Source organism: Pituophis catenifer, unplaced genomic scaffold, assembly GCF_029215685.1.
Source record: "Pituophis catenifer annectens isolate HBS135680 unplaced genomic scaffold, rPitCat1.0.hap2 SCAF_8, whole genome shotgun sequence".
In the NCBI taxonomy this organism is placed as follows: domain Eukaryota; kingdom Metazoa; phylum Chordata; class Lepidosauria; order Squamata; family Colubridae; genus Pituophis; species Pituophis catenifer.
This window is the reverse complement of record NW_027256888.1, coordinates 59,332,037-59,353,602: the sequence shown is the minus strand read 5'-3', so window position 1 is coordinate 59,353,602 and position 21,566 is coordinate 59,332,037. Positions and strand designations below refer to the sequence as shown.

The 21,566-nt window shown below is 37.6% G+C and overlaps 1 protein-coding gene across 1 annotated transcript; it reads right to left on the bottom strand.

Moving 5' to 3' along the window:
* Positions 1-514: 514 nt before the first annotated feature.
* Positions 515-20,769, bottom strand: CFI (complement factor I). The gene is made up of 14 exons (XM_070948582.1): positions 20,604-20,769; positions 19,650-19,905; positions 19,017-19,167; positions 17,565-17,734; positions 15,863-15,973; positions 15,066-15,170; positions 11,802-11,828; positions 11,149-11,178; positions 10,493-10,528; positions 9,633-9,736; positions 8,190-8,296; positions 4,813-5,090; positions 2,153-2,254; positions 515-1,305 (listed from the first exon to the last, which is right to left on the bottom strand). The coding sequence occupies exons 1-14, from the start codon at positions 20,664-20,666 to the stop codon at positions 1,088-1,090; spliced, it is 1,758 nt and encodes a 585-aa protein (XP_070804683.1). The 5' UTR covers positions 20,667-20,769; the 3' UTR covers positions 515-1,087.
* Between the last annotated feature and the right edge of the window lie 797 nt (positions 20,770-21,566).

The following is a 21,566-nucleotide window of genomic DNA, read 5'->3' as shown; positions in this document are numbered from 1 at the left end:
GTTTGGCTTGTCTTTTTGCATTTGTGGTTCAATTACATTCAGCTGCCTTAGAAATGTATATACGGTACATCACTTTAGTTTGTCTGCCATTTTAAATGAGAGAGAAGAGAGAAACATTGTCCTTACAGTCTTGCAAGTAAATAAACTGTTTTTACCTGTAGCTGCCTGTCCAGGGCTCTTAATCTTTTTCAGCTGATACTACCAAATTGCGATGCCTTATTCTGCTTATTTCTAAATAATGGCAAACATGTTTTTCAGTCTGTGCCTTAAGTGGCCATTCCAGAATGTGAAAAGCTGTCTATAATGTGCTATGCATTTTTGTAAGAAATATGTGCAGTTTGATATGTTTCACCTTCCAACACATTCTGGATTTAAATGATATGGAAAACAATATATATAGTAGTGCTCTATGTTTATATTCTAGGGTGTATATTTATTTATATTTGTAATATTGTTATATCACTAACATGCATAGTTAATGGATCTAACAAAACGAATGAGAAACTTATTGCTTGTTGCATGCATCATTTTTTATTTGAATATACAAAGTGAATACATAAAAAATAGAGCAGGTTTTTCTAAAAAGTCAGCAAGGTTTTAAAGCCATAAATGTGAAATTTTATAAGTCACTAGAGCTCTTCTTCTGGGGCATAATCCATATTGAAATAAACTTTTAAGTACTAGGCTTAAACTCTACTTTTATATATAGTATATACCTACTTAGGAAGATGTTTCAAATAATTCTACCATTTCCAATTTAGTATAGTGGTTAAAGCATCAGGCTAGAAACTGCCTTAGGCACAAAGCCTAAAACCTGAAACCAATCAACTCTGCTTCAGCCCCTATGAAGAGGCAATGGCAATCCATTTCTGAAATTGTTCCAAAATTGCAGGGACCAGGCAGCTGCCAGGAGTCAAGACTGACTCAAAGGCACAAACAACAAAGCAAAATTTCAAATTGTATAGGAACTGTTGTTGCTTAGTTAAATCAGTTAAACTTCAAGTACTTAGTATTTATTGAACTGAGCCTCCAGTTTTCTAGTTGATCTTTGTTTCATTAATGCTGGTAAATGTTTACATTCTAAGAATCACACATTATATTTGGAAATGAGATCTATTCCGGTATGTCGAGCAATCCAATCATAATAGAGTGCCACTTTTGTATAAACACCAGGATGTCCCCTTTCACCACAGTTTTCACCCCAGCTCACAATCCCCCAAAGATATCCCACATTGTTAGGGTCAAAACAAACCAAAGGTCCTCCTGAATCTCCTTTACAGGCATCTACAGAACCATCATCCGTACCTGAAATAAGAAAAACAAAAAAAGTTGCCTATGAACATTCTTCATTTTATATTTTTAAGCAGAATTTCACATATTTGCTGGTCATTCACTGAAAACATACTACTATATACAGTATATGCAGTATATTACTTGCATGCTATGATTTTTAATCTAAAGTATTTGTAATTCATTCAGTTAAACTATTGTTATCACTCATTTTATTGTTTTATTTTATTTTACTTTACTTTACTTTATTGTTTCTTAAGATTTACATGTTGTGTTTCCCCCAGGAGTTCAAGGTATATACACAAGATTCCTTGTTCCTGTTCTTGCCACAACCAACCATCCTGTGAGACAGGGGTCTCCAACTTTGGCAACTTTATGACTTGTGGACTTCAACTCCCAGAATTCTGGGAGTTGAAATCTACAAGTCATAAAGTTGCCAAGGTTGGAGACCCCTGCTGTGAAGTATTGAGAGATTGTGATTGAATTGATAGCAATTGATTCAATGTCAGCGTTAAGCTTCTATGGCTGAGGTAAACTTGAACTCAGATCTCAAATCCCTAGTTCAATAAGCAAACCTTTATTCTATACTGGCTTTTAATACTGAATTAAAACAATATCAATCTGGAAGAAAACCCAAAAGTGCATAAAAACTTTAGAGCTGGATGGGTGCTGCCAATGAAATTCTTCCTCAAAAGAATATTTTAAATTACCTATCCATAATTGGCTTGTGATGGCTGGAAATGAATGCATTCTAGATTTGATATATTTAATATTGAAATTTTTGATCGGAGACCAACATTTGATGGCCCAGCTCAGGTAATGGTGTCAGAATATAGGTAAGAATGATACATTTCATGCTCACCGGCACATTCCATTCCTTTGAAATATCGATTCTTGTAGATTTCTGAACAATTATCCATTAGACTAACATAACCCCACTTAAGAACATATTGCCTTGTAGATTCTAAACAAGAAATGGGAAAGAGTCAGATAAATCAATATCAAAGTTTAATTACAAAATGATTTCCAGTAGGCTGTCAAATCTTTCTAATGTTTTAAAATTCAAATTGACTTAATTGATCCAATTCTTTTTGTGACAAATAATTAATTACTTAAAAAAAAATCATGTATGTCTTTTTAAAAAATGTATACATTGCAGGGCATTTTTTTTCATCCTATTGAAGAATATTGCATTTTTGCACATTTTTTCCTTGTGGTGTTGAAAGTTAAGCGAGACAGTCTCAGCGACCCCCTGCTCTCCCTGATGCAGTTGTTAAATGAAGTATGGGGTGCTTCAGGGGTGAGCCAAGGCCTACCCCATCCCTTGAGATACCCCATGTTCCACTGTCCGCCCCATGGGGTCCTCACAGCCCTTGGGCCTGCTGTCGGATCTGGAAGCCATCTTTCTATCTTTAAGCCTTCAGGCTTCAGGCCTGCCACAAATTCTACTGTGGGAAAATGGGAGGGGGGATTGTATAGAGTGAAGAGGATGTGTACTCAAAATAAAATTCTTTCTAGAAAGTCAAGGTCGTTGTGCCCTACAGATGTGCTGAGTAGAATGAGGAGGTATCTTCTGTTCTGAAGGGTACCTGATTGGTTCGCGTGGTGGACATGTGGGTGAAGGGCAAGACCTGAACTTTCTTTTGGGTAAGGAAAACCCGGAAGCCTTCAGATTCAGGTTTTCTCAGATGTGCCAATATGACATCTCTAATAAAAGTTAGCTTTGAGGAAGTTCAAGACTCGGAGTTTGATTTCGTTGGGAGTGTTACTTGGAACCCTGACACCTGCTTCTCCCCGCACCAGATCCCTGCAGACATTCCCCCTTTTCACCAGGTTGCTTCCTTTGGCCTCTTCCCTGTCACTTAAATTTGAAGATCTCCAGAGCTCTAGCACTTACCACAACTCTGTACAGACTGCGTTAAGAATGCAGAATAGTATGGTCTGTCCCTGGGCCACATGGCAGCCTCTGGGAAACGGATGCCATTTTGACATGCCTTTAAAGAATTGTGGGAATGCTGAAATTGGTGGTCTCTTCTGGGAGGCAGCTAAACATCCCAAAAATAAGGGGCCTGTCCTCTTTCCCCAACATGAGGTCTAAAGAACTTCAGAAAATAAATGGCAGATGGGCAGGCCCAAAGGTAAGATGAGGGAGACAGGCAGGGAAGCTGTTACAACATCCGTGCTGAAGGTTGTAAGAGCAAATGACAGTGGGACACTACAGCAGCCATAACTTCAAAATATGGTCATAAGTAGCATTTTGGGCTGGCGGGGAGTCTGTCATAACTTCAAACAGTGGCCAGATGTTAAGTAAAGACTACCTGTACCTAGAGAAATTTATTTATTTAAAACATTTATCTAACCACCCGTTTTATATCAAACTCTGGATGATTCCCATCAACAATTACAACATTATCAATAAAAGAGCCCTCCGTAGCTTTAGGTCAATGGGAGTACCAGACTATCTTATTTGTCTCTTGAGAAACCTATATGCGGGTCAAGAAGCAACAGTGAGAACTGGACATGGAACCACTGATTGGTTCAAAATTGGGAAAGGAATCCGGCAAGGCTGTATCCTGTCACTCTGCCTATTTAACTTATATGCAGAGCACATCATGAGAAAGGCGGGGCTAGATTAATCAAAAATTGGAATTAAGATTGCCGGGAGAAATATCAACAACTTCAGATATGCAGATGATACCACTCTAATGGCAGAAAGCGAAGAGGAACTAAAGAGCCTCTTGATGCTGGTGAAGAAGGAGAGTGCAAAAGTTGGCTTGAAACTCAATATTAAGAAAACTAAGATCATGGTATCTGGCCCTCTCAATTCCTGGCAAATAGATGGGGAAGAAATGGAGGTAGTGACAGATTTTATTTTCCTGGGCTCCAAGATCACCGCAGATGGTGACTGCAGACAATAAATTAAAAGACGCTTGCTCCTGGGGAGGAAAGCTATGGCAAATCTAGACAGCATTCTAAAAAGCACAGACATCACCCTGCCAACAAAAGTGCGTATAGTCAAGGCCATGGTTTTCCCAGTTGCAATGTATGGCTGTGAAAGTTGGACTATAAGAAAGGCTGAGCGCCAAAGAATTGAGGCCTTTGAACTATGGTGCTGGAGAAGACTCCTGCGAGTCCCTTGGACTGCAAGGCGATCAAACCTGTCAGTCCTAGAGAAGATCAACCCTGACTGCTCTTTAGAAGGCCAGATCCTGAAGATGAAACTCAAATACTTTGGCCACCTAAGGAGAAGGAAGGACTCACTGGAGAAGAACCTAATACTGGGAAAGATTGGGGGCAAAAGAAAGGGATGACAGAGATTGAAGTGGCTGGATGGAGTCACTGAAGCGGTAGGCATGATCTTAAATAGACTCCAGAGGATGACAGAGGACAGGAAGGTCTGAAAGAACTTTGTCCATAGGGTCATGATGGGTCGGACATGACTTTGCAACTAACAACAACAAAACTATATTCGCTCCAAAGAAAACATTTTTATAATCTCACCAAATAGTAAGCATTAATTACCTTCATCAAGTCCCCAGCCAGATACTTTACACTGTTGACCATTTTTGAACATATATTGTGACCAGGGAATGCATATTGGTATAGTATTAGGTGGAGAACATGGAGTCCCCCAATTTTTTGTTTTCATCTCCAGCAAAGCAATATCATTTTCATACGTTTTGGAGTTATAGTTCTCATGTATTATCATGTCCTTTAAAGAATATGTGTCTATCCCGGCATTGAACTTTAATGAGTTTAATATCCCAGTCCAAATCCTATAAACATGGAGACGGCTCCTCCTAGCAAAAAGAAAAAGGAAAAAAAGGAGGGGAAGAGAAATATTGTTTAAGGTATAACTCAGGGGTGAAATGTAAAAATGCCTGCTACTGGTTCTGTGGGCGTGGCCTGATGGGCGTGGCTTGGTGGTCATGTGACCAGGTGGGCATGGCCAACTTGACGTCACTCACTGTTAGAACCAGGAGCTGTACATTTTGAAGCATATTCTGCCCCTTCTGAAGCCCCCAACACTTTGAGTTTCCCTCCGCAACCCAAGCGAACATCAAAGCCTTCTCTTGCCCTGCTCCCCATCCCAGAGGGCTGCGCATTCCCCCCATCCCGCCAATCCTCTGTACAAACCAGTGGTGAAATCCAAAAATTCCTTCCTCTTTCTTTCTCTTTCCCTCTCTCTCTCTCTTCCTCCCTCCCTCTCCCCCACTACCCACCCCCACTTCCCACCCCCCACACCCAGGGAATAACTATATAGAAATTCAGCCACGTCTCTGGAAAGATACCAAAATAAACCTTGTGTTGCAAAAGGAGTGACTGTCAGGCTGCTACAACACAGCGCCACGAGGTTGCCTCGATGGGAGCAGACGGAGCTGAATCTCTCTCTCTCTCTCTCTCTCTCTCTGCCCGACTGCAGCAGGAAATGGCAGGCAGCCCTCTCTGTCTCTCTTCTCTCTCTTTCTCTCATCTTTCTCTTTCTCCCTCTCTCGTTTGTGTGTGTGTGTGTTTGTGTGCCTGCGTGCCTGTTCCCTCTTGAACCATTTCCAAAAACAGGTGAGGGTTGGGTTTGTTTGTTTGTTTGTTTTTTTTTGCTGATGTTGTTCTTTTTTCTTTGGGTGCTTTTTACCATATGATTTAAATCAAGAGTTATTTCAGGTTCCCAGATAAATGAAGCTCTTTCGTCCCCCTGCTGTGGTTCCCTGTCGGCTGGCTGCACCACCACCCGTCGCCCTTCCCTCCCCCTCACTCCTCACCTATCCTGAGAAGAGAAGGGCGACGGTGGCAGATGGAGATTCACTCCTTGTTCCAGAGTGGAAGTGAAGCCCCCCTCTACATGCTTCTTTTTCCAGCCCTTGTTGGGAGACACACGAGTGGCCTGCCCGGCCGATGCTCCACATCGTAATGGGCTCCAGGAGGAGGAGGAGGGGATGCTGTCTGTCCCATTGTGCAGTGCGCTAAGTTTAAGTGCAAAAGCAGCAAGCAGCCACGGAGACAGCAAGAGGAATATGTGGAGACGTGCCCCAGCCAGTGTCTCGGGGCAGAGAAAGTCCCCGAGAAAAATGCTTTTAAAAGATTTTAAAAAGGCTCTGACGATCACAGCTATGGCACGCGATTGTCAGAGCCATTTTTTACCTTTTAAAAGCAAGAAGTATCGACACCCAGGCAGGTGGGCGGAGGCTCGTGGTGCCATCACTACCAGTTCTCCGAACCATTTGCCAGAATCGCTACCAGATCGCTCGATCCGGTCTGAACCGGGAGCATTTTCACCCCTGGTATAACTTGATAGGAAAGTAAATCTGGCTCCAATTAGATTTTGAGTTGGTTAAGAAGCAAAGTGTTTTATATAGTTATTTTCCACTTTTAGAGACATACTTTACCCAATTGATAGGAAGGCAGATTCTTAATAAACATTAGAGAAAATCGCCCACAATAGGAATAGTTTGAATAAGGAATAAGTTATGGTGAGCTCCCTTTGCTGAATGTATTCAAGCAGAGCAGTGGTGGGATTCAAAAAATTTTACTACCAGTTCTGTAGGTGTGGCTTGGTGAGCATGGCAAGGCTTGGTGGGCGTGGCTTGATGGGTATGGCAGGGGAAGGATACTGTAAAATCTCCATTCCCACTCCATTCCAGGGGAAGGTTACTGCAAAATCCCCATTTCTTCCTGATCAGCTGGGACTCGGGAGGCAGAGAATAGATGGGGGCGGGGCCAGCCAGAGGTGGTATTTACCAGTTCTCTGAACTACTCAAAATTTCCGCTACTGATTCTCCAGAACTGGTCCGAACCTGCTGAATACCACCTCTGAAGCGGAGGCTATATGGCCTTCTGTTAGGAGTAATTAATTTGGATTCCTGAACTAAACAGAGGAGTCAATGGTGTGAACATTGTACCGTTTTCAACATCATGAATTTAGGATTTTATAGATATTTTAATAGATATTTCTAACATTCAGTATTTAGTCACTTCTGAGGCACTACCAGAGCATTCAATACTCTATATCAGAGGTAGGGAACTATGGACCTTTTATGACTTGTGGACTTCAACTCCCAGAATTCCTGAGCTAAGCCATGCTGGCTCAGGAATTCTGGGAGTTGAAGTCCACAAGTCATAAAAGAGCCATAATTCCCCAACCCTGCTCTATGGCTACTGGTATGTGTATGTAGGTAAGCATTTATATACAGATGCTTTAAACATAAGAACCCATGTCTATGTCTCTACTTGTCTAATTCCACAAGTACTATATACTGAACTTTGAGATGGCTTTCTTACCTCTAGTAGGAAAGGTTTTCCTGACAGTTAGAACAATTAATCAGTGGAACAACTTGTCTCCAGAAGTTGTGAATGCTCCAACACTGGAAGTTTTTAAGAAGATATTGGATAACCATTTGTCTGAAGTGGTGTAGGGTTTCCTGCCTAAGCAGGGGGTTGGACTAGAAGACCTCCAAGATCCTTTCCAACTCTGTTATTCTGTTCTGTTCCTCTATCCCACATTCAACCACAACTCTACATAACACCTTATACATGCTTGACAAATAAATAAAATAAAAAAATAAATAATCCAAAGGACTTTAGAAGCAGATCCACAAGGTAAAACCAAATACCAACAGCCATACCTTCTTCCTTCCAAACATATGTTGCAAGCAGAATTTGATACTCTTATTATTATATTTCCAGAACCAAGTAATGGTTGGTTCCAAATGGCTGGTTACTTCCAAAAGCAAGTAATTTTGAATAGATTTCTTAAGGAAACTTTTATAACTAACAAGAGTTGAGCTGTTATGGTTTCAATATAAGATTTTATCTGAAGTTCCTGTTTTCCTTTAATCGTCGCTAGTCCCAATCAGCTTAATTTAGAACTTTAAGGAGATATAACAATACCGAAGGTCTCCTACCGAACACAGTGTGCAGCGGTCAAAACCCAACAGCCTCCAATGTACGTCCCACCACAGTTAATTGCTTGCCCATCTCCTCTAATGGCCACTTGCCAGGGAAATTCAAACTATTAAAAAGGGGGAAAGAGACCAAAGAAGATCAATGTAACTATCTGGATTATTATGGATACACTTTTAAAAACCAGCACAGCTTTTGATAAAATTTACATATATACCCAGCAAGGTCTTATTGTTTTATCCATCGGTGGATTTATTTAATCTACAGAGACAGCAAAATGTGTAGAATAAATAGCAATTCTTCAAATATTGCAGAACATTAATTTTATTTGTGCTGTCCATTCTGGCTCTCTATCTTAGAGAAAGAGAGAAGGGAGAAATAAGAAAGCAGGGACCTAAGGATTGAAACTATAACAGGCAACTGGACTTTCTTGTTTTTTCTTTTGAAGACATTTCTCTTCTCATCCAAGAAGCTTCTTCAGCTCTGACCGGATAGTGGGGGATAGAAGGATTTATATTCCTTGCAGACAACTTGCAAGGACCCTCTAAAAGGATGTAAATTATCAGCTGTCTCCTGAAAAAGCACCTTTGGGACAACCATGACCTGGATGACTGAGAATCTCTCAACATGAAATTTTATAAGTTATAAAATTAACTTCTCATCATAGTCTCCAGATTTTCTCTTTTCGAACGATTATTAGATTACAGGTAGTCCTCAATTTATGAACAAAATTGAACCCAAAATTTCCCTTGGTAAGCGAGACAGTGAGTGAGTTTTGCCCAGTGGTGGGATTCATTTTTTTTTACTACCGGTTCTGTGGGTATGGCTTGGTGGGTGTGGCTTGTGGGCGTGGCAGGGGAAGGATACTGTAAGATCTCCATTCCCTCCCCACTCCAAGGGAAGGTTACTGCAAAATCCCATTTCTTCCCAATCAGCTGGGACTCAGGAGGCAGAGAGTAGATGGAGGCAGGGCAGTCAGAGATGGTATTTACCAGTTCTCCAAACTACTCAAGATTTCCGCTACCGGTTCTCCAGAACTGGTCAGAACCTGCTGAATAGCACCTCTGGTTTTGCCCCATTTTATGATTTTTCTTGCCACAGTTGTTAAGTTAGTTCAATGGTTGTTAAATGAATCTGGCTTCCCCAATGACTTTGCTTGTAAAAAAGTTGCAAAAGGTGATCACATGACCCCAGGACATTGCAACCATCATAAAACATGCCACTTGCCAACCACCCAAATTTTGATCACATAATCATGGGAATGCTGCAACAGTTGCAAATGTGAAAAAGAGTCATATATCGCTTTTTTCATTGCCATTGTAATTTTGACTGGTCACTAAATGAATAGCTGTAGTGAGGACTACCTGTATTGCATTCAATTGGTACACTATTTATTCATTCTTATCAATGTTATAGTTTAACCAAATGCCACCTTTTGCATTTACCGGTTGTGCAGAAAATCCACCAATGATTCTCTTCCGACGAGTAACTGTGTGATTTCTAATGCCGCAGGATATTACAGGAAGTAAAGTCTTTATCCTTTTTCTTTCTTTAATAAAACAAATAAGCAATGTCATAATACTCATATGCTAAGGGTTTTTAATGCCTTTATTATTAAAGATTTACTTATAATCCTATTTCTATAATCTTTTTAATTTTAGAGAGTTATCCCAGATGTCCACTGAAAATCAATATGGTAAAATAGAATAGAATAGAACAGAATTCTTTATTGGCCAAGCGTGATTGGACACACAAGGAATTTGTCTTGATGAATACGCTCTCGGAGTACATAAAAGAAAAGATACATTCGTCAAGAATCATAAGGTACAATACTTAATGATAGTCATAGGGAAACAGTCAATATAAATCTTAAGGATACCAGCAACAAGGTTACAGTCATACAGTCATAAGTGGGAGGAGATGGGTGATAGGAACGATGAGAAGATTAATAATAATGCAGACTTAGTAACTAGTTTGACAGTGTTGAGGGAATTATTTGTTTAGCAGAGTGATGGCGTTCAGGGAAAAAATGTTCTTGTGTTTAGTTGTTCTGGTGTGCAGTACTCTAGAGTGTTGTTTTGAGGGTAGGAGTTGAAATAGATTCTAATGACAAGTGTAAAATTTGAGTTATGTTCACAGCCACTTTAAAAATGGATGATCTTTCAGTTTAGCAAACTGCTTTACATTCAACTGATATACATAACCCTATTTGAACATTATCACATCCCCAGAATTTAAAAATGTGAAAAAAGAGAAGATTGTTTTTAAAATATGAGGTTTTATACTAATTTATCTACACATTTACCTTCATCCATGGACTCTATAACTTGATTTGATTCTTCTGCAAGAAAATAAAAATATTACAATTAATTTGAAAGTTTTGTAAAAGAAATTTTCCTAGTAGAGAATATAAATTGTTTTAATTGAACAATTACTTGTTAACATTAAACTGTCCTATTTATGTGGCTTTTAAGGGCTTTTTGATGGTTAATAATTAGAGTTGATCTCCATATGCAAATAAAATCTGTTTTTAAAAAACCTAAAAGTAATGTAGTGTATTAAGACCGCAGCAGAGTATCATATGCTGCAGATTGTTGCTAGGATTGCAGTAGACTAGAGGTTCACATAATTAAATATTTCCTTGTGTAGAATGTCAATACCTCCTTTGAACCCCTATTGGTTTTTCAGCATTACAAGTACTTTGATTCTAAAATAGTCTCATCACATTCAGCCAAACCACCTAAGAGCCTAAGGTGAACAGTAGAGCATAGGGAGTTAATGCAGACCTGTTTTTGCCTAGCTATTGATGTGTTCACCTTTAAAACACAGGAAGCGTAAATACAATCTCCCAATTTACCTTACAAAGCAGACATTGTAAGAGCACAAAATTACAAAATGACAATCTTAGTAAGATGTTATTTTTACAGTCTACATTTGCTTTTTTCTGTGGGCCAAATTTACCTTTGTTGTTTCTTTTTCTTTCTTCTGTTTCTATTGAAGTAGAAAAATAGTTAACATTTAAGTGAAATTCTTATTATTTACCCTTTAAATCTTATTTAACCAAAGTATAGTGTCAAAAATATGACCTTGAAAAGTAGACAAAGAAAGTTATTGTACAATTAATGTTCAGTATGACAGTAATAAAAAATGAACTGTATACAACAAAATTCATGGAGTTATTTTTATAGTATAAAAAGAATATAAACCTTGGAATTTAAAGCCAAAATCTCCACTGTGGTATTATTCATAGATGCTAAATATATACTGCATATATATCATTGACTGCTATTAATTGCCATCCAGATTTTTGCAGCCCATATATGGAAGTCCTTGTTTAAAATCTTATTTTTATAATTATTGCATATGAAGTTTATTTTATATCTCTTTTTAAACATATCCACAGCTCCCTTTCAAATCAAATTTTCCAAGGACACAGATAGAGCTTATTAAAACTATTCAGAGTAATTACTACCCCAGACAAAAAGCCAGACAACAATGACTTTGTTTCCACCCCTACTAAGTGGTTTCCAGCAAAGAGCTGAGATGATAAAGAGACAATCCCATTTAAGGCTAGAACAATAAATAGAGGAATAAGAACATACAAAGAATTTTACCTTCTTGAGTTCCTCCAGTTTTATTACCTAATGAAAATAAACATGAATACAAATAAATGATTTAAAATGTTAAAAAATGCCATTTTTATACAAAATTACAAATGCAGACTATGACATGAACCAGCTTGTTTCAACCCACTTGATAAAATTAGGGCCACAAAACTCACTTTTTTTAAAAAAATGTGATTGTATTCATTCCAAGTAAAATCCTGTGTGAGTCATATTAAAATGAATAATATACCAGCCTTCTGTAATCAGGTTTTTCCCAAACAAAGAAATCCTTGTCAGGTTTTCTTGATCAGTTCTGCATACTTTCAGCCACCATTGCCCTTGAGAAGTTAAGCAATGTGGACACCAAGCTCAAAAAGACGCTTGTATAAACCGGAGATTTGGAATTGCTAAACTATGAGATTTATCTGGTTTACCAGTAATTACTGGTTACTCCACTGACTTTCAACTGTGGTTTGTCCCTCCCTTTTGAAGCTATTTGGAGGACAAGGAGAAACCTAGTAGTTGCCCATTGGGATATGGTTCTTCCAGAAAGACTGACAATATACAGGTAGTCCTTGACTTAGGACCATAACTAAGCTCAAAAATTCTCTAGCTAAGTGAGACATTTGTTAAGTGAGTTCTGCCCCATTTTACAACTTTTCTTGCCACAGCTGTTAAGTGGATCATTGCAATTGTTCAGTTAGTAACCCGGTTGTTAAGTGAATCTGGCTCCCCCATTACTTTCCTTGTCAGAAGGTTACAAAAGGTGATCATATGACTCTCGGATATTTCACCCATCATAAATATGAGTCAGTTGCCAAGCAGCTGAATTTTGATCACATGACTATGGAGATGCAGTGGTTATAAGTGTGAAAAATGGTCATAAGTCACTTTTTTCAGTGCTGGTGTAACTTTGAACAGTCACTATAAATGAACTGTTGTAAGTTGAGGACTACCTATACATCCTACATTGCCTAGTAGAGAATATACCTACATTGTTTAGGACTGAACTGTTTTCTGAACTTGTTTTTTCCTGCTGACATTTTACAGAATAAGTAAACCGATAGAAAAACAACCAAGCTCAGAGAATGCCAAGAATCCAACAATAATCCTGGCTTACCAATGACAAAATGTATTTTGGTCTTGTCAGTTGGGAAAATGTAAGGTAATTCCTGCCAGTTTGTGGCATAAGCTTTTCCCATTGTGGAAAGGAATTCTTTGAAATCAATTCCTCAGTTCTCACATTCCAGAGCATACAAAGTTTTGAAATCAACTAACTCCATCCACCCATTTCATCTGATTCACTCTTTTTCCAGTGAGGGAAATGGAGATTAGATGGAACACGTGACAAAGCAGATTTCCCCTTGTCCTTCTTTTAAGGTAATAATAAATGCTCTGTCTTACATATTGGTAAACGTAATCAGAATGTCAACTATAAGCTAGGTAGCATTGAACTAGCTGATGACCTTCACTTTGTCAAGGACCTAAATGTATTTATCTTTGACGATTTATCTCCAAAGTTCACTGTAAGAGCGTTGCTAAAAAAAAGCATTAAGAGTTGTAAATTTAATTTTGCGCAGTTTTTTTTCTGGAAACATTGTTTTGCTAATTAGAGCTTACAAAACCTATGCTAGACCAATCTCAGAGTATTGTTCAACTGTTTGGAAACCCCACCATATATCTCACATCAGTACAATTGAGCAGGTTTAGAAGTATTTCACGAGAAAAGTTTTGCTCTCTTCCGTGCACAGTAGAATTCCCTATGCTACTAGGCTCAAAATTCTCAGTTTGGGTAATTTAGAACTGTGTCGCTTGTGGTCAGACCTAGGTATTGCATACAAAATTATACGTAGTAATGTTTTACCTGTAAATGACTTTTTTTGTTTTAATTGCAATAATATGCATGCTTGTTTGGAAAATTCTAATAAATCAATGCATAAATCCAAGAAGGAAGGCTTCAAAGCGAAAACCTTGCCCCTTGATCTCATTCAACTCTTCAATCAATCTAGTTTGACATCCCTGTTGTAAATCAGATTGATAATCAGATCATTACCAGACTGCCATTAACATATTTTATGCTTATCATATTCACCCAGCTTGAATCCAGCTACTGAGCCACTGGTGGTGCAATGGTTAGAATGTAGTATTGCAGGCTAACTCACTGATCACTCCAGGAGTTCGATCCTGACCGGCTCAAGGTTGACTCAGCCTTCCATCCTTCCGAGGTCAATAAAATGAGGAGCCAAATAAGGCCACCAATCTATATTTATTCCCTGTTTTTCTAAATCTTGTCTACTTTTTAAATTTCCTCGACAGTCTAAAATTTCTTGTATTTGGCCATTTTTTTTAATATCCATAGTGTTGGGATGAATCATCGCCTCCATTGTCAATACCCATCCAGGCATTTTCATATAATGTTTTCTCTTGATTTCTTGCCATATTTGCATTAATGCTTCTCATACCTTATGATGAAAAAAATATGAATGTGTTTTATTTTCATTATCCCATAAGAAGGCATATCACCCTTTTTGTAAATCATGTCCTTCCAATGTGATTAATCTTTTATTTCTCCAATTAATCCACTCTGTAACCCAGGCTAAGAGTGCGGCTTTATAATAGAGTCGCCAATCTGGAAGCCCAAGGCCACCTCTGCTTCTGCTATCCTGAAGGTCTGTTAGTTTTATTCTCACTTTTTTGCCTGGCCCGTATCAATTTTGTTGTAATTTGGTTCAAATCTGTGAAAAATTTCTTATCTAGTTCTATGGCTATGGTTTTTTTTTTTTTTTAATTTGATTTATATGCCGCCCTTCTCCGAAGACTCAGGGCGGCTTACAATGTGCTCAGCAATAGCCTTCATCCTTTTGTATATTTATACAAAGTCAGCTTATTGCCCCCACAAACTGGGTCCTCATTTCACCTACCTTAGAAAGGATGGAAGGCTGAGTCAACCTTGAGCCTTGGCAAGATTCGAACCCTGCAGTAATTGCAGGCAGCTGGTCTTAATAAGCTTAATAACAGGGTGCCTTAAACCCTTGTACTACCAAGGCTCTACCTTGTACTACCAAGGTTTGAAAGAGGTAAAGCAATTTCGGGAGAATGTTCATTTTAATAGTAGCAATTCGGCCTAATATAGATAATTGTAATGTATCCCATCTTTCCATGATATATGATTGATACCAACCTGATATCTAAAACTTATTCAAGTGCTTATATCCATAGGGGACAATTACGGTTTTAACTTAGCCAAAGATAATTTTAGAAAATAATGCTTACAATTGAGTTCATCTTCTCCTGTTAGGCAATCCAATTCATTATTACACACATAGCTGCTTGGAATACACACATCTGAGTTACAATGGAAATGTTTCCTTTTGCAAGCTATTGAAAAAGAAATAATTATATAATAAGTAAGGGTTTGTTAAAGTTATACTGTTGTGGCTCCGTTACCTGAACCTGTGTCATTGGCAGGAGAGGACTCCGAGAGTGAAGGAGAGGAGTTGGCAAGGCCTCCCTCTCCAGGACCCTCCTCTCTGGCAATGCCTTCGGTGTCAACTGAAGGGCAAGAGATAGGGCCGGGACCAAGCACGTCCACACAGCCACAGGTGGACAGTGATGAGGGAAATAAGTCTTGGCTGGATCCTTGGCAGCGTCGCAGAGATAAGCGCGCGCAACAGAAGAAAAGGCATGCCAGAGATTAAGCTGAGTCACTGGACCACACCCCACAGGGTATAAAAGGGGGTGAGGTGGCCATTCAGACTCTGTGACGGATAAAACTTAACTACTATCGAGTCACATTGCATCTTTGGAAACAACATTATCGGCCTTGGATTTATTTTACGAACTGGATAATTCTTAACCGTGTGTATTTTGTTTATGAGTAAAGTTCGTGGCAAGCAGCTACTGGGTTTCTGCCAAGCTTCTTATCGGAAGAATTGGTTGTCTGCCAGTTTATTTAATCCCCGGCTGTCTGTTTGTGTGCGTGTGTGAGACGGGGACAGAACATATACCAAGTACTGTACAATGAATACATATGTTTATGTTGAGCAGATACTTGTAGAGAAGGAACATACCTTTGCAACATAATTCATCACTTAAATCACCACAGTCATTCATTCCATCGCATGTTCTACTTAAACGGATACATTTTCCATTGACACAGCGGAATTCTCTGGTATTACAGCCTGACCAGTAGAATAAAAAAAAACAACAACAATAAGTTTGTTAATCATGGTGTGGAAAATAAAATAGCTAAATTGGATTACTCCAACATGTTGCCTTTCAAATCTACTGGAATATAGATAGGTCCCATTACCTTCAGTTAGGGGTAGTCCTCAACTTACAACAGTTCATTTAGTGACTGTTCGAAGTTACAACGGCACTGAAAAAAGTGATTTATGATCATTTTTTACACGACCATTGCAGCATCTCCATGGTCACGTGATTCAAACTTCAGCCACCTGGCCACTGACTCATATTTATCATGGTTGCAGGGTCATGTGATCACTTTTTGCAACCTTCTGACAAGCAAAGTCAATAAGGTATCCAAATTCACTTAACAACCATATTAGTAAATTAAAAGAACTGCAGTGATTCACTTAACAGCTATGAGAAGAAAAGTCGTAAAATGGGGCAAAATTCGACTTAACAAATGTCTCACTTAGCAACAGAAATTTGGGGCTCAGTTGTGTTAATGCCTCTGGAAAGCATCAGTTAAATTTTAGGGGAGAAAATTCTGACAGCAAGAGCAGCTTGACAATGGAACCATCTAATGAGCGAGGTAGTAACCCAGGGGTGAAATGTTCCTGGTTCAGACCGGATCGCCCGTGGTTTGGAGAACCGGTAGCAAAAATCCCTGCCCCCACCCGCCCAGGCCCAGCTGAGCCACGCAATCATCAGAGGCTTTTTTTCATTACTTTTAAAAGCATTTTTTCTTCGGCTGAAAAATTGCTTTTAAAAGTAAAAAAAAAAAAAAAAAGCCTCTGATGATCGTGCAGTTCAGCTGGGATCGTCAGAGCCTTTTAAAAGCATTTTTTTTACAACTTCTTTAGCCGAAGAGGTTGTAGAAAAAATGCTTTTAAAAGTCTCTGACGATCCCAGCTGAGTTGCCTGATCATCAGAGGCTTTTTTTTTCTTTTAAAAGCAAAAAAAAAAAGTGCTTTTAAAAGTAAAAAAAAAAGCCTCTGACAATCAGGCAACTCAGCTGGGATCGTCAGAGCCTTTTAAAAGCATTTTTTCTACAACCTCTTCGGCCGAAGAGGTTGTAGAAAAAATGCTTTTAAAAGTAAAAAAGAAAAGTTGGCCACACCCACCCAATCACATTTACCCCACCACCACCAAGCCACGCCCACAGAACTGGTACTAACAAATTTTACATTTCACCACTGTAGTAACCCCTCTTCCTTGAATCAATTTAGCCGAATGCTGGAGAGAGATCTTTCAAGGACACTTCATTTTGGCTTGTCGGACAGAAGAGAAGATTGAACTCATTGACCGTAATGCCCTCTTCTAATTGAATCAATTGGGATTCAGTCGCATCCACCCACAAGAAAAACAACATACTAAGGCCAGTTCATTGCAGTGGCTACAGAATGCTGATTGTCTCGTGACAGGAGGATAACTAAATCAAGGCAAGAGACTAAAAGAGGATATGCCTCGCTGGAACACTGAAAATCAGCATTTTGCATTATATTTTACTGCAGACTACTTTTTGTCTCTAACTTCTAATTATAATATCAGAAATAGCTAGTTATTTATACTATATATTTTACCAACCTCTGTGTCCTGTATTGCAGATCACCTTAGCCAACTTCCCAGTGGCCAAACTCATTTTCCTTAAACCACACTCAGCCAGCCTCGTCTCTATCCCTCTGCAAGTTGCTTTAAGGCATTCAAGTGAATCCTGGTTTTCATCTGGCTCAATAGATTCTTTGCTATCAGCTCCTCTGTACAATTCAGCAAAAAAATCAAATCAAATCAAATATATTCAGATGTTCATGTCTCAGCATTCTGAAATTAGATGAATCAATTAGTTATTAGCTTTTATTTTTTTTTCACCTGACGAACAATACATCTATTATTTATCATTATCTATGATTTAGGGCATTTGTCTTATTTAAGATTATCTTACATTTCAGGGTGGGAAAAAGAACAATGGGAGCAAAAGTAATGTTTTCCCCAAAGTAAAATTATCATGAATTTAAATCAAACCCCATCTCCAGAGGTAGACAGAAAAATGATATGCCCAGAGAAAAAAAAGCAGATGGAAGATGGGGAAGGAAGTTCAAAGGAAGAAATATTGTACTGATAAATGAAAAATGGAGAAAGAGAAGAATAAAGCTGGAAAAAGATGGTGCACAAATAGATAACTGTGAAAAGAAAGAAAGTAAGAATGATCTGTTTAGACATTAACAAAAACAAATCAGTGTCAGCAGGGATATGTGCTACTTTCCAAGTCAAAATATGCAGCAAATATTTTTTTTCTATTGAGCCCTTGTTATTCTCTGAGTTTCATTATTTGCTGGCAGGTATTTTATTACCCAACTAGGTAACATGATGTTAGTAACTGGGTAATGGAATGGTTGCCAGAAATAATCAAGTTTATAGTGCACCAAGCATTCTGTAATTCAGCAGTGAGCTATAGATATTCTCTTCTTCGGGATTTTATTTTTTGGTTGTGTTAATAGTTTCTTCTATAAATCACCCATAGAGAACTACTTCTTCCTCATTCACCTGCAGTGAATTATTTGAGGGGGAAAAATAGAATCAAATAAAATAAGTGCTGTCTTCTTTTTAAAAACATCATGTTTTTCTGAGCTGTAAAGGAACAGGTATGTGATTGCTACAAAATATTTATTTGTTCAAGTTGTGGATTACACATGAATTTAATCACAGATTTTTGCTCTGGCCCCATCTCTTTTTTTCTGATCATTCCAACTTTTGAATATTGGCCTCACTGCATCACACAAGACTGAATGAGAGTCTTGGCCCCACGACGGTTGCCGATGCTACATGAAATAAAGAGACTTAAATTTTATACATAGATGGTATTGTCAACAGATAGTGCTTTTGTAATTTACTTGTAAATCTACACATTGGAGAAAGCTACTCTAATATATTTTCATTTATTTTTAAAAAGGAAGGTATTGGAAGCACTACTGTTCTCTAAACAATATTTTATTTAAAGATATTAACACAAAAGCATTTTATTCTATTAGGGAATCTTACCTAACATAACCAAGATGTCTGCAGATCACGTTGGCTTCATTGATGGTTAATCCTTTCCCACATATGTATGATTGCTCTGAGTTGCTCAGTTCAACTTGAACAATTCCTTCTGAGCTTACATTTGTGTGACTGAAGAGAATATTAAAACGATCTAGAAAACACAACAAAATCTTTTGATACATATGTTTGTTTATACACCTTACAAAAGACAGAGATCGATTTTATTAGCTATAAACTGGCTAATCTATAGCAGTAAGGCACAAATGCTCCAATAAAATGACTTGCTATGTAAATATCTACAAAAATATACATTTATCCCAAAAAAATGCCACTAGAATATTTTTTTTAAAAAAATATGAGTTTAATAGAACTGATTGTCAAGAGTGGACAGTCCTCATCCCTCCAAGTCATTATAGCAGCCCACTTCTCACAATCCTACTCTTGTTTGAGCCATTTATGAAAGAAAACCAGACATATGAAAGGGAAATACATAGTAATCTCTAGAATTTGGCCCAAAGTGAAACAGAATTACTCTAAATACTTCTATATTGTACTTCAGTCTTAAAGCTTGTTTCCTCCTACTAGTGATAGCTGAAAAAGCAACCCCCCCCCCAAAAGTCTTCTTTTTTTTACCTCCAGAGTTACAACTGCCCCTGTTCAAAAATTTGCTGAATTTTTGACGACATTCATAACTTTTTAGTTGACAGTAAGTTGGGAAGCTCCTTCTGACAATCGAACAAACTGAAGTGCCATTTTTGGGGCACTGGTAAGGTATTTTACACTGACAGGTTCCTAAAATACACGTCTGCCAAGGTTGACAAAAAACTTTCTCGCAAGATCGCTCTGTGTAATTGTTCTTTACACATTCCTCTATCAAGTAATTCTCTGTCTAGAAAAAAGAACAGAAAACACAAATGATGAAATTAACTCATTCCCTTAAGATTTTTAAATATACACTTCACACGAAGTTTTTTTTTAAAGTTGTTTTATTTTTTACACAAACAAACAAACAAACATACAATGTATTTTTTCTGAACAGAGTATTGGCCGGTTCACAGATTTAGACTATTTTTAGTCATTTCAACTAAATTTACAATTTATATATTCCCTTTTTGCCATAATTCTCTCTATTTATTTATTTATTCTCTCTATTTTTTTAGACCAATATCACTCTTCATCCTAACCTCTAATCTTAACCAAATTCAATTTTTCCCTTCATCTCTATATTAAACCCCTTAAATTTAAAATCTCACATAATATAATTCCTAATATTTCCTTATATTCCTTTAAAGTAATCATTAATGTTTTCCATTATTGGCTATTTCAATATCCAACATCTTAATACAAATTAATTAATTATGTGGTGTTACAATCATTCATTTCTTATAAAAATAATAAACCAAATTGTTTTATATCATACATTTCCTTAATTCTTATTCCAAATAATACAATCCAACATCTTAATAAAAATCAATTAATTATATAACCATCTTATATATAACAAAGTTTATTAACTGCTTAAAATTGCACCTTAAAATATAGTAAAGAAAGTCTCTCCACCACCATTTAATTAAAACAAAAGCTTACCGGTTGTGCAAAAACATGATGCGACAGGTATAATATAAACAAAAGAACTGATCCTTGTTTCATGATGAAGAAAAATCTGCACACCCAGAACAGATTCTTGCTCTCAAATCCTCGCTTAGATACCTGTGTTTAATTTTTAACTATAAACAAATATTTAAAATATAATATTGAAATCAGTGTAAGTTCCTCTCTACTGTGGTAGTTCTAGAATTCTTGACTCTTTTGAAAAGGTTCTTCTATTCAGTTTCACCCTAAGTCCAAGAAAAAAGGCTGTTATAAAAAGTAATATAAAGAAAATGTCTAGTACAAATGTACTATTTCCTGTTGAATCCTTCAAATTCAGCCTCAACACTTTCAGTTTTCCATAGAGGCACCTCCTTTATGTGCCTCTGTAGAACAGTCCTAACACATAAGTCATGATTGGCTGTTATTTGCATAATAAACAGTAAGTTTTTATCAAGGTTATGTTTGATGAGTTGCTCAAATCCTTGGAATAGAAAGGTGTGTTAGAAAAGAGAGAAATGCAAATAAGTTCTTCCTTATGTTGGAGATAAAGAAATAATGCAGGATAGTACTAAAATACAAATCAAATTATGAAACCATGGAATACGGAGCAATTTGTTTAGAGTATGCAGGATCATCAATTAGATTCTTATCTGCATTAAAATCAAATTAGTGTAGCACTATTTGTATAAGATTGATGATCACCCTATTAAAACCAGTGCTATAAGATTAATTTCATTTTTAGGCAAGAGTGTGAAAAGAAAGTAGAGAGAACTAAAAACATTTATATTTTTTAAGTAGAGGCGAAAAGGAAATGGAGGGAAATACAAACAATGTAGTGTTTCTTTTTACACAGACCTTCTCTTATCTTTAGCTGAACAAGGAAAGATTGGCTTTTCTTGCCTTCTCGTATTACAAAATTTAAAACAAATAGTCAATGAATTTCCTAGGAAATGTTGA